Source organism: Poeciliopsis prolifica, unplaced genomic scaffold, assembly GCF_027474105.1.
Source record: "Poeciliopsis prolifica strain line A6 unplaced genomic scaffold, Auburn_PproV2 SCAFFOLD015, whole genome shotgun sequence".
NCBI classification, from domain to species: Eukaryota; Metazoa; Chordata; class Actinopteri; order Cyprinodontiformes; family Poeciliidae; genus Poeciliopsis; species Poeciliopsis prolifica.
Window position 1 is genome coordinate 9,835,728 of NW_026562390.1, and position 12,369 is coordinate 9,848,096.

General features: G+C 41.1%; 2 protein-coding genes across 12 annotated transcripts in view; one reads left to right on the forward strand and one right to left on the reverse strand.

The window, feature by feature from the left end:
* Nucleotides 1-12,369, forward strand: part of dnm1a (dynamin 1a) — a 47,888-nt gene that overhangs the window by 29,322 nt on the left and 6,197 nt on the right. For 8 of the 10 annotated variants that reach the window (XM_055040094.1, XM_055040092.1, XM_055040087.1 and 5 more), the window contains 3 exons: nucleotides 11,107-11,216; nucleotides 11,906-12,017; nucleotides 12,242-12,256. In XM_055040094.1, coding sequence (XP_054896069.1) covers nucleotides 11,107-11,216; nucleotides 11,906-12,017; nucleotides 12,242-12,256 — 237 coding nt within the window. Of the gene's footprint in view, nucleotides 1-11,106; nucleotides 11,217-11,905; nucleotides 12,318-12,369 lie in introns of those variants that run through there. The other 2 variants (XM_055040091.1, XM_055040093.1) reach the window with 2 other exon arrangements.
* LOC129366316 (uncharacterized) lies at nucleotides 1,623-3,567 on the reverse strand. Of its 2 annotated transcripts, none has more exons than XR_008606605.1 (2): nucleotides 2,358-2,500; nucleotides 1,623-2,154 (listed from the first exon to the last, which is right to left on the reverse strand). XR_008606605.1 is itself a non-coding variant. In XM_055040095.1 (2 exons), exons 1-2 carry the CDS (start codon nucleotides 3,188-3,190, stop codon nucleotides 2,050-2,052), a joined length of 606 nt encoding a protein of 201 aa, XP_054896070.1. In that variant the 5' UTR covers nucleotides 3,191-3,567; the 3' UTR covers nucleotides 1,623-2,049. The 2 variants fall into 2 exon arrangements, 1 of the variants encoding a protein (XP_054896070.1); XM_055040095.1 differs by lacking the exon at nucleotides 2,358-2,500 and adding an exon at nucleotides 2,690-3,567.

The following is a 12,369-nucleotide window of genomic DNA, read 5'->3' on the forward strand; positions in this document are numbered from 1 at the left end:
ATTCAAACATGGCCTCCAAGGTGCGTGGAGACTAAAGACCAACACTCAGCATTTGGTGCTGCAGTGAACCTTGAGGGCACTGCAAAGCTGTGCATGTTTTCAATCCATGCTTAACATTTTACATGCTGGCCTCTCAGTCACACTTACACTAAAGGCTGGACTCGTCCTGAGGGTTCATAGTACAAACCTGGGTGGAGACATTGCCAAAATAAACACGGTTGATGAATTTTTTTTGTGTGTTTCACAGAAAGGAGAAAAAAAAGTATCACTGAAAGCAGATTTTTAGCAGGAACATATGTTCTTCGCCGCTGTTTCATTGGCTGCATCTCGACTTGGGGAAAACCCTCACTAAGGGAGAAAGAAAACCATATGCCCACACACACGCAGACACACACATCACTCTTTGACACTAATAATAACTTTGAACCCAACTCACTGATGCCAGGATGTTTTGGTTAGTGCTCGTACACGCGCATGTGTGCGCTTTTAGGAACCTTCTGGTCTGTATTACTGTAGCGAGTGCCAATTCCTCGAATCATGACGATCCCTTTGGCTGAAAAGTTTTCCAAAGCAGAGACAGAGCAGAGGAGAGTGAACTGAGGCCGATAAAAAAAAAAAAAACGGTTAATGAGGAAACAATAAGGGCATATAAGCATTTTCCTACGAGATTGTGCACACAATTTGTGGATGCAGGGTATATTTTCTTTGGGCTAGCCTGGGCTTCCCTTCTCCTGCCATAAAGCTGCCAGAAAGGCAAAAGTCGGCTTGGTGGATCCCAGCTGTAAATATCCTTGCGGGTGGGGGAGTAAGGGATTGTTCTTTTATGTGTGTTTGCATGCACTCTCTTTGTGCTGCAACTCATGCATGCTATTAAAAAAAAAACTTGGGCTCACGGTGGCGGGGCTCTAAATGGAAACAGGTTGGTTTGTGGTTCGCATTCTTGCACATGATGCACTGTGATGGGACACCGTGTGAATGTTTCTGCCCTCTTTTTTGCTTTTGTGCTTTTGAAGATTGAACCGTGTGGGTTTACTTCATCAAACGCAGGCGAGGCTGGAAGGCAAAAGGGGCAGCGGGGGGGCTCCCAGAAAGGAGGCAGAAAAAAAAAACCCATTGGGATAAAAAGCCGGGACTAAGCTTTTTATTTCCCTTATGACGTTATTTGCAAGCATTAAAGTCGTAAACTCTAATTTTTTTGTATTTTTTATTACTTTTTTCAGACTGAACTTTAGAAAGGCTTGTAAAAATGTTGACTGGAGAATAACAGAGTGGAGCTTTTTTTTTTTCCCGCTGTTTCCCCCGGGTGGCTTACCGTGTTGCTTCTCCTCACACGGTCATTTGAGGTAAAGGAGCCACAAACTGACACAGGGGAAAACAGACGCATAATTGCACATTTCCATCATGGGTGCAGCTTAACGTTGGGGGTTTTACTCTGTGCTTTAGTTATCGTTTCGGGTTAGCATTCGTTTTTCTTTTTTTTTTTCTTTGGGGCTGTAGAAAAATAAACAATATGGTGACATCGTCAGGCAACCCTTACTTAGATCTATGAGAGTGGGACATTTCTATCAAATCTGGGGAAAGTATTTGAGGAGAAAGAAAAAAAAGAAAAAACAGAGACAATATCATTGAGAAGAATCTTTATTCGAATTGCTTCAACTAAAACCAGTCCATAGAAATAGCATTCATAAATTTTCTACTTATTAATTAATCCTTTAGGCCTTTCTGATGGCGCCGAGGCTTGGTCGGTTGATTTAAATCGGATGCTCCATGGTTCCGTAACTTGGATCCTCCTCAAACCCAAATGCTCTCTTTTCCGACACCTGGATTATCCGTGTGTGTTTCCCAGGCCAGCCTAACCAATGTGCAGACTACTGTACAACCACTACTTCCTGAACAGGTAGTCTGAACACTGGGCAGGCGGGCCAGGCAGCTCAGCGACGCTCTGGAGAAGCCTCAGACGGATACTTACTGCAAATCCAGATGGAGTTTTGTCCCCATTTCTCTGCCTGCAAAGGGGTGAATGAGTGGAGGAAGAGGAGGAAGAAGGGGTTAAATAGAGGTGATGGCCACTGACGGGCAAATGTAGAGACATTCTCTCCCGTCTCCCGCTGTGAGGACGAGCAGTCCACGTCGGGCTCTCAGGAGAAAGACAAGCTGCAGAAAGACCGTATAGTACAAACGTATCAGTTGTCCAAAACTCAATAAAATGAATACAGTCGATGTGTGTATGGAAAAAAATAAAATAAAAAAAATAAAAAATATATTATATTTGGGTGTAATTGCTCAAAATTAGAGTTTTTAAACTAAAAAACATTTTTTTCTTTGGGGACATTTGGTAAAATAAGTATTTTTCTTACATTTCCTGGTTGGTGAATAATTCACTGTAGGCCCATATTTGTGAGCCCTTATCCATTCAGCTCCAGGCCAGAATAAAAAAACAAAACAAAAAAAAAAAAACAACAACCAAAAAGCACAGTAAGTGATAAGTAAAAAAAAAAAAAAAAAAAAACACACACACTGAATCGTTTTCAGACTCTCACTCTCGCTTGGATAAGAATTTTTGTGGTCAGCTGAGATCCCGATCAGTTTCCTCCTGCAGATCCCACTGAAACACTGGAATAACCCCACTCTTGTCTCCCAGCATGCCGAAACTAATGGGAAAAACAAAATTCTCTTGAAGATGGAATACCTGCAACATCTTGATCTTCTTTCTCTTCTTTGGGTCTTCTTCTTGTTTGTTTTCCCATCTCCTCCGGTTGAGCGACCCTTTGTCAGTCAGCCTCCCTGTCCTCACGATCAATGCCAGAGTGCTGCCTAAAACGCATCTGTCCAACATGAGAAAAGGGGAGGAAAAAGGAAAAGCGAAGGTTTCTCCTTCAGATGGGAAGGTGGACCGGCTGGAGGTTCGACGTGGCAGAGGGACTGGCCGCCGAGTTCCTGCTTCCAGAGGCAGAAGGAGAAAAGGAGTGAGGGAGAGCGGAGATATGGAGGAGAAAAGAGGTGGAGCTTCCCGGCCCCCCATTTTTCCCTTTTCCTCCTTCGTTCTTTCTGTCTCCCCTCCCGTCTGTAACCCCCTCACCACCTCCTCACCTCTCTCTTTCTTTTCTTTTTTTATATTCTTTTCTTTCTTGTCTGGTTTATGGGGAGAAAGTGGCAGGTCAAAGGTGAACAGGAAGTGAGATGCTTTCATTTGGCGTGCGCGTTGTAAAGTTTTGGAAGGGAGTGCAGGATTTGCGGCAGAAGGGAGGGAACTTTATAGAGTGGGCAGGATGACTCCTCTCTTAGACCTAGATATGTGTTTCTTTTTAGTCCCGTGCTTATTGTACATTGAAGCATATACGTGTTTGGTTTTATTTTTGACGTTTGATTGATGGATGTGTGTTGAGTCGTGGGGCTGAATGAGAGCGGAGACTCCGCGGTCTTTGTAGTGAGGGCAGGAATGTCGGCGTTTTCTTGGCAAGCGGGAGGGAGCCTTGTAATAACTCCAGATGTGCAGCCCTGTGGTCTCCATCTCACTCTTGCTCCCTCTGTTTTTACTTCTAAAGCTGATTTCCTCTCCCTGTCCGACTGGAATAAAGAGCCCTTTATGCAGCTCTCCAGCCGGACTGGTGGCGGCGGGAGGGTGGGGTGAGAGGGGTACTGGTTTCAGGGGTTGACATCCTACTAGTAAATCAGAACCAGAGGAAGAGATGCTGAGGAAGAGAGCACCAAAAGTTTGCCTCCTTCACCTTCTTTCTTTCACACTTTATTCTTCAGACTTACTTCCACCTTGGACTTTCTGAGCTTTTCAGAAGGAGAAGAGGGAATAAAAGAGGAATGCAGAGAAAACGATTCCCAGCAAGCACTGGTAGCAATAGAGTGGGTGTGAATGACAGAAATCAGGCCTCGCCGAGTTCAGGGTTTTGGGGACTGGAAAGAGTGAATTTATTGGGAAGGAGGGAGGAGTTCTGTGGTCACAGCAGCATTGTTTCCACTGTTTGGATGACCAGGCAAAGCAGATTCTTTCTTGATGTCTTCGTCAACATTGGCAAGAAGAAGTTTTTAAAAATTAATCAGTGGGTTGTGTGAAAACCTCTCAAGCTTTGAACATCCCATGGAGCCATCATCAGCAAAATGGAAGGACCAAGACATGGCTACAAGCCCAAACTGCGTGGCAGCCAAGAGGTCGCCTTTGACATATCTAGCAATTACAACATGACAAAAAGTCAGAAGGTCCCTGTTTTGGTTTCCTACAAGCCCAGTAAGGCATACATGTATATATGTTTTCTACATGTATAAGATGGTGAAATCGTCCTGTGCACAGCATCCGTAGGGTGAGACATAGTGGTGGCCACATCATGCTGTGGGTATGGTTTTCTTCAGAAAGCACAGAGAAGATGGTCAGAGTTGATGGAAGGATAGACAGAGCTAAATACAGAGCATAAATCAATTTCTCGAAGCTGGATGAGAACTCATTTATCTCAGCCGATGTGCAAAGTAGAAGAAAAGATGGTAAAGAAGAATACATTGTAGAAAACTACAACAACAAAAAGTGGCTTCTTGGTTCACAAACTGTTATTTACATACAAACTTTGGCATCTTTCCAAATTCTTAAAGTCCTAAATAGCATTAGGACTTTAAGAGGACTTGGCACAAAAAATACAATGTGGACATGGAAAAAAAAAAAAAAGAATCACCTCATGTCTGAGGATGATGGAGGATTTGTGACGATCTGCTTGTCTTCCCAAAACGGCACTGGGAAACTTGCTACGGTAGCGTCATTGTTTCTTTTAGTACAAAAAATATTTAATTTGAAACTCTGGTAGTTTTATGACAACTGAGAAATCATTAATGTTTTGTTTTTCTTTCCAGCAGGACAACAGTCTAGAACATTTGGAAAAATCAACAGACATGTTTCACAGGAAATAAGCCGTGAGTTTTTCCACATCATTATAGGTGTGAAGTCATTCGACATTAAGGAATGAAATAGAAATGGAAATAATGTTTAACATATTTTGGTAGATAATAAGAAATGTAAGCAATTTGAATGAATAATAGTGCTATTTCTATACGCAATGAATTATAGCATTCCACTGAGCACTTGTTGAAGCGTTTCACGATTAAACAAAAGAGGCAAAATAAGTGCTGATTCCAGCAGGAACTGAGGAAAGGAGCTGATTTAGGAAAAATTTAGTGTGTGATGAAGGAAAGAAAACCAAGCGCGTGGAACAGTTAAATAAAAAGCTTCTTGGGGGTGAAAAAAGCCTAGTAACTCTATTATTCTGCTGCTGAATGAGATATCTTTAAATATTTTTGAATCAAATGAATCTTAAGTTGGAGGTGAGAGAAACTTGATTTTTGTCAGTGTTGTGTGAAGCTTTTCTTTCTTTTGCTATTTTTTTTAATTCCATTTATTAATTCAAGCTCACATAATATACAAAATTTTACACCTTGTTTTAGTTACTGACTTTTCCATGATTTTGAGAATGACGCACTGTTGGATCCTAAGAGTTTGACATAAGTGAGACATTTTTCTGCTCATAAACGAAGTTTTACAACCCTGGATTTGCTGAAAATGCATAAGGTCAAGAAGAAGAAAAATTCCCAATCCTCATTTGTCATGAACTAAACTACAAATGAAATATACTCACACTGTCGTTTAACTTGTGCATGTGAGAAAAAAAACGAAACCCTAAAAGCTACTGCTCTTTTTAACTTCTTTTGTTCCGTCTTTTCATACTTTAACCTCTTTTCCTGCACATTTGAAAGGCATGCAAGAACTCTAATAAGAAGCGAGTCGAACGAAAGCCTTTTCTAAAATGGTGCACCATGAAAACCATGTGTGCCTTCAAAGCTTGTTTGCATTTTAGGCTCAGGTTAGCTTACACATGTGGATGTTTTACTTTAGTACGTTCTGACTTTTATGTTCAGTTCAGATCAAAATTGCACTTTTGAGATTTACACCGCTGCATGCTTTCGCACTTTTCAACCAGTTTTGCAAATGTGGTTTTCATGAAGAAACCCAAGGAAATTTAAAAGTCCAAGAAGAAATAGTTATTCCCCCCCCCCTGTTTTTAGAAAGAAAGGGGGTAAAAAAAATCTGGGACAAACACATTTGAAAACACATTTTGTTTTCAAATCACAGTAAAAGCAAACGATTAACATAAAAATGTGACATTTAACAAATCAGATTATTTAGGAAAAAAACTATTATTTTTCAGTATGCTTAAATAAAAAGCACATGTGAGAGGAAAAGGATGAAAAGGTACCAGAACAATAAACAAAAGCAAAGTAAAAGAACAAAAAACAAATTGCTGCGAGAGTTGGGTTCTTTTTTTTCTGCAAAGTTTTACATTTTATCACTATTGTTTTGTCTTACACTTTGCAACGGAGACTTCACATTTGTTCGTATGTATAAACCAGGAGACTCTCCACATTTGCCATTCATCATTTTGACAGAGTAATACAAATACAGGAACCTCTGATGCTGTGATTACGTGACTCTCTGAAAGGGGACTATAAATATTCTTCAGATTTCATGCCGTCATAGAACAGCGAACGTCTTAGTGTGAGTGAAACCGGTGAGCCAGAAATACTAATTGAACACTTGGTCAAACACACATGTGGGGAGCATCGTGATGGCGAAGGTGTTGCCATGGCAGAGGTTTCAGGTTTTTATTTGTTTCTTAGGGTTTTGATGGTCAGATGTGAATAATCACCGGAAAAGTCCAGAATTTGATAAAAGTGAACTGGATGCGCAAGGAAAAACAAAGATATTTTCCTTCCTTCTTTCCTTTTTTTCTTCCTTCCTTTTTTCCTTTCTTCCTTTTTTGCTTCCTTCCTTCTTTCCTTCCCTGAATGTAAATCCCACACAGTATCTCCTCCAAATCCATGGAGTGAGTCGCTAAACAGGAAGAATGACCTGTTGGGTTCTGCCAGCTGTTGCACATCAGGCTTCCTGTCTTAATGTAGGAGTTTGCTCTTTGTTGCGCTCGGTTTCACAGGAAGAGTAGAGAAACACGGCGAGGAGAGACCGAGACGGTCAGAGCAAGCAGCCGAAACTCAATCAATCATGTGTGGGATTTCGGTGTTGTTGCTTTCGGGAATCTGGACGCTGCAGCTTGCAGTCCGGTGAGGAGGATTCCTGCCGTGTTATCAGGTAACACTTTACTATAATTGATGAACTATTAGAGAGTGTGTGGACACTGGTCCGGTGCCCAAGGTGATTTGTTAGGAGGATTATTGAACAAACCTTGCAGACTGATGAGTCATAAACAGCTGCAAGTTTTTACACTTGAACCTGAAATAGCTCCACTTTAATAGTTTCCCATTGGACGTCTCTCCACTAAGGTTCTCTGGTCCTGATTTAAATGCTGTAAACATGTGGTCTTACTTTAAATAAAGTCCAAACTGTATAAAGACTAATTAAGTTTTCCTCAGATGTTCCCTCTGCTCTTTCTCACAGGTCTGTTGTCGTTTTTAATTTTTTAATGTCCAGCCTTTATCACATTTGCAAAGTCTTCTAGTGGTGAAAAATGACTTCTTGCTTTTCACCAGTTCACCAGCTGAAGCGGGTTCATTATCCTCGCTAACTAACTCTCCTCCTGCATCCACATCATGTCGGAACAACAGAACTACCCTTTGTGTTAAACTTTCTTTTTTTGAAGACACAACTCAATGGGGGAATGGCAGAAGAATGGAGGGAAAGAAAAAACGGAGGGAGGTGAGGAGGGTTGTGAAAATTGCCGTTGGCTGCCACCCAGGGCCCGGTCTTTGTGGTAATGAAGGGTTAGAGGCAGCGTTATTGCTCCCAGATGCCGCGCAGCTCCTCCACATCGCTTTGATGAACGGCCCAAGTCACCAGGACTTTTCTATCAAACTCCCATCGACTTGCACGTTACCGCACACACACAAACACACACCGAGCGTGCAGACCCTTAAAACAACGTGAAGGCATTAAACAAGCGTCTTCTCGTTTTCTGTTTTTTTTTTTTTCACCAACCAATCAACTCCGATTTGTTAATTGGCTCCGGGATGTGTAAGGTCACCATGTAGTCATGCGTGTTCTGTGGGGTGTTAGGTTTCCACGCGTGATTATGTGTGTTTAACGTGCAGAAACGGTGCCTGAGCTTTTCAGATTTTCAGATGTTGTTTTTGTTTGTTTTGTTTTTATTTATGATTTTTTGAATGGTGAGCAGGAGGGCGAAATGCATGTATGAATGCAGGAGGAAACTTCCCCTGGATTTAATGAATGAGCTTTCACTCACTCACTCACACAACAGAACCATGCAAACTACACTTTATTCACACACCAACTACAACATGTGCTGACTGGGGTGTATTTATGGACGAAGGAACACTGAAAAGAAAAGTTGAAACAGGAAGAGTCCACTCCAAAGCCAGATTGGTGGTTCAGTCAACACAGATTTCCAAGTATATGTTTATTTGAAAGTCAGAGTTTGGGTATCAGAAAAGTAAATTGGCTCGAAAACCTAGTAAGCACCACAGGGTTGCGTTTTAGTGGTATTTTCTTTGATAGTCCAACACAAAGTTGTGCATAACAGCAAATTGTGCATAACAGCAAATTGAAATAAAATTTGAAGCTGGTTTTAATGTTTCTTGCAAATAAACGTGCATTCAGTTCCTTTTAATCTTCATAAATTAAATCCAGTGCAGCCACCTTCCCTGAGCACTCTCCTTCCTGGTAACTGGAATCCATTTGTGTGTAATTTATTCTCATTGGAGATACATCTGTTCTTTGAAGCCCTCGGAGGTTGAAATGTTGAAAGGAAGCCATAAAACGATTCAAATGCTGCTTGACTTAAAATTCATCAAAGATCTCCTTTTCCATGATGCCATCCTAGGGCCTTCATGCAAAGTTCTTTTGTGTTAGGAAAAAAACAAAACAAAAAACTTGCCCAAGACTCCATCCCTAACATAGTGGTGGCATCATCATGCAGCGAGGGTCAGCATCAGCAGATTTAATGGGAAGATGGAGGAAGATGAATGTAGAGCAGCCTCAGAAGAAAATCTTTTGAAATCTGCAAAAGACAAAGCTGATTATACAGCCTGAGCTGTAATTGAATGATTTAGATTCAGGCTAAATCGTGTATTGGAATGGCCCAGTCAAAGTTCAGAACTGAATCAGACTGACTTTGAGCTATTTGGTGAGAAAGAAAAGGCAAATATTTCAATCTCTCGATATGCAGAGCTGTTAGAGACGTACCCCCAAAAGACCTGCAGCTGCAACTGCATTAACACTATGTTCTGCAAAGTTTTGACACGGGGAAATTGAATATAAATGCATGTCGCACCTTATTAGAATTTATTATCACTTTTCTTCCATTTTACAAGTAGGCTCCACTGTGTGTCTCATAAACTTCCAACAAAACAGAAAAGCTTTTGGTTGCTCAGTTATAAAATTCGGAAAAGTTCAAGAACTTTTTAAAGGCCTTAAAGTATTTTATAAGTCAGCCTATAGCGCCCCTTTGCATCTGTCTGTTTGAATCAGTCCCAAAGTGTAGACTACATTCTACAGGCTAAGGTCAAATAAAGTGCTTGCGTGCTTTTGTTTGTTTTCTCATGTATCCATGTGAGTGTGCTTAATGTCTGAAATCTGTATCGTTGCCCACTCACGCTGACTTTCAGTTTACGGGAGCATGTGAGAAAGCACTCAGTCTACATGCCTGAACACACGCTAGCAAAAGAAATCCTTAAAAATTGATCCAATTGTCAGAAAGAAAACAATAGTCTGACATGATGCCACGTTGCCGCATCGTTTATACCTGCTGAATCACACAAAATCTAGCAAAACATCCCAGCAACCGTAGTTCTTTATGTCTGCTTTTGTTCATTTCACTTTCCCCTCAACATCTAGACACCCAGTAGTCCTCTGCACTCCTCCTCCTCCTGCTTCTCCTCCATCTTTTCCAGTTCTCCTGACTGGATTTACTGGCCAGAGGAAAGGAAAATGTATGAATCAGTCCAAGGCTGCTCACTCCCCGGGAGAGGGGAAAGCCAGAGAGTGAGGGGAACAAGGGAACTGAAAAGAAAATAAAAGAATGAGGAAGGCCAAGAAGGAGAAATGCTGAACCAAAAGAAATAAAAGAGAAAAGAGGGGAGGAGGGAGGATGGGAGTGCTATAAATGATGATGTCAGCATTGAGCAGTATCGGGCAATTGCTTGATTTTTGCTTTTTTTTTTTCTTTCTTATGTGTGTGTGAGTGTGTGTAGTAGACACCAAGGAGTGTTGGCACTGGCAAATGTGTGTTTATGTGTTCCTTTGTGTGCTTGTGGAGATTTTATATGGTTTCAGGGATATGACCATTTGGCTGCACAGGTCATAAATCCTTTGATGAAGGAGTTTGGTCTCACGTGAAATCCCTTGCGTCTATTCCTTCTTAACTTTGACACACACACGCACACGCCTACACACACACGGTTGGGCAGGGCACGCCTGCGGTCAGCCTTCCAGATGGTTTTAAGGTTAGTTAGAGACTACTATAAGAAGAGCAGCGTATGTGTGTGCGTTGAGTGCATGTTTTTAGAAACTCTGTCACCCTGGCTTATTTTTAGCGCGCAATTTTGTTAATTCTTACTTTACTGTGTGTAGTAAAAAAAAAAAAAAATACAAACTTTCCAACAATAGATCCCGAGGAGTTCAACCACAACATTTGTGTGAATTAGAGAGAGCCGGCATGTCTCCGACTGAGGTGACTAACTTTGAGGTTCCCTCCCTGATACATCAACAGTTGGGCGTTTGTATACCGCATAGTTGTGTGCAGATTTACAAGTACAAGACATTTCGAGTCTCCGCTGTGTTTGTATATATGTGTGTGAGTTGAATACCCAAAGTTGTAATCAAAACCAGAGACTCCTTTGTCTTGGTCCCAGTTCATCAGCCTGGGAACTTAGCACAAAGTCTCTTGAGTTTTTTTTACTCGATTTCTTTTTTCTCTTCTTTATGTTTCAAAGACATTTAAATAGAGACCTAACACTGCAGTCGCCACTGGTTTCACATTGCCAAAGCAGCAGCTTAGCCTTCAAGCACTATTTGTGCTGCTATGCTCCTCAGTAGATGTAGCAGCCATTGTTGTCATCAAAGTGTTCCTTTTTCGCCCCCTGCAGGAGAAGGAGAAGAAGTACATGCTTCCAGTGGACAACCTGAGGCTGCGGGATGTGGAGAAGGGCTTCATGTCCAGCAAGCACATCTTTGCTCTCTTCAACACTGAGCAGAGGTGCTGTTGCCCAAAAACACTCTGACTACACACAAATAAAGTGATGTGAGAAAATTCACAAGGCAACATTCAGAGTTCTGACATAAAGAAGCAGCTGGCAGAAGCGTCTGTTTAGGATAGAAAAGAAATTCCTTCATTGTCCCAGGCTGGAGAGATTAAAAAGAGAATATAAAAACTGTACAGTAAGTTGCAACATAAGTATTGTGCAGTTATTAAATATAGCTATTCTGGTCCAAAGGAATGTGCTGTGGTTTCCAGAAGTAGAAGATCAAAATAAAGACTATTTACAATAAAACTGCAGAGTTTTGTCAACTGCACAGCAGAATTGTGACGTTATCTGTAGAAATGTTATTTAAAATGAGTAAATACTGTGCAAATACTTGTGCAAATACTACCAAGTATGTAAACACTTATTGAACACTTATTAGACAAACTAAGTTGCACCTTAGTTCAAAGAGCACAGTTTGTTATTGGCTAATAACTCAAAAATAGTAATATTTTGATGTCCAGGTTTATAAATTGTAGCATGCGAACAACTGGAAAAATATATCTGATGCCGTAAAAAAATGCAACTTTCAAAATAAAATTGTGTTGTCTACAAGGTTGTTATTATAATAGTAAACTTTTCAGTGGAAATGTGTGAAGTTGCTCAGGTTGCATCCTTTGACCCCTCGGTTTTGCATCCACAGAAATGTGTACAAGGACTACCGTCAGCTGGAGCTGGCCTGTGAGAGCCAGGAAGATGTTGATGCCTGGAAGGCCTCCTTCCTCAGAGCTGGAGTTTATCCTGAACGCGTAACCGTAAGCCTTATGTCTTTACTGACCACAATGACGTGAATATAATCGTGAGTACTAAAAAACATGCAACATTTGCACGAATAGAATCCCTCCGATTTTTTTCACATTTGAAAATGATCAGACATCAGAAAATGTTCATCGATTGCATCGTCGTTTTCATTGTTGTCATGCCTCACATGTTGTGTGTCCTTTTCAATGTCTTTGCACTGCTGTTGTGCTCCGCGCAGGAGAAGGAAGGAAAGGTACGTTATCCTTCCCTCCTGTTTCTTGTTTGTTTTTGTTTTTTATCATTCCCACATTATTATGAGCTGTTTTGAACTTGTTTTTCATTAAGTTTAATAAACTGACAGTAATC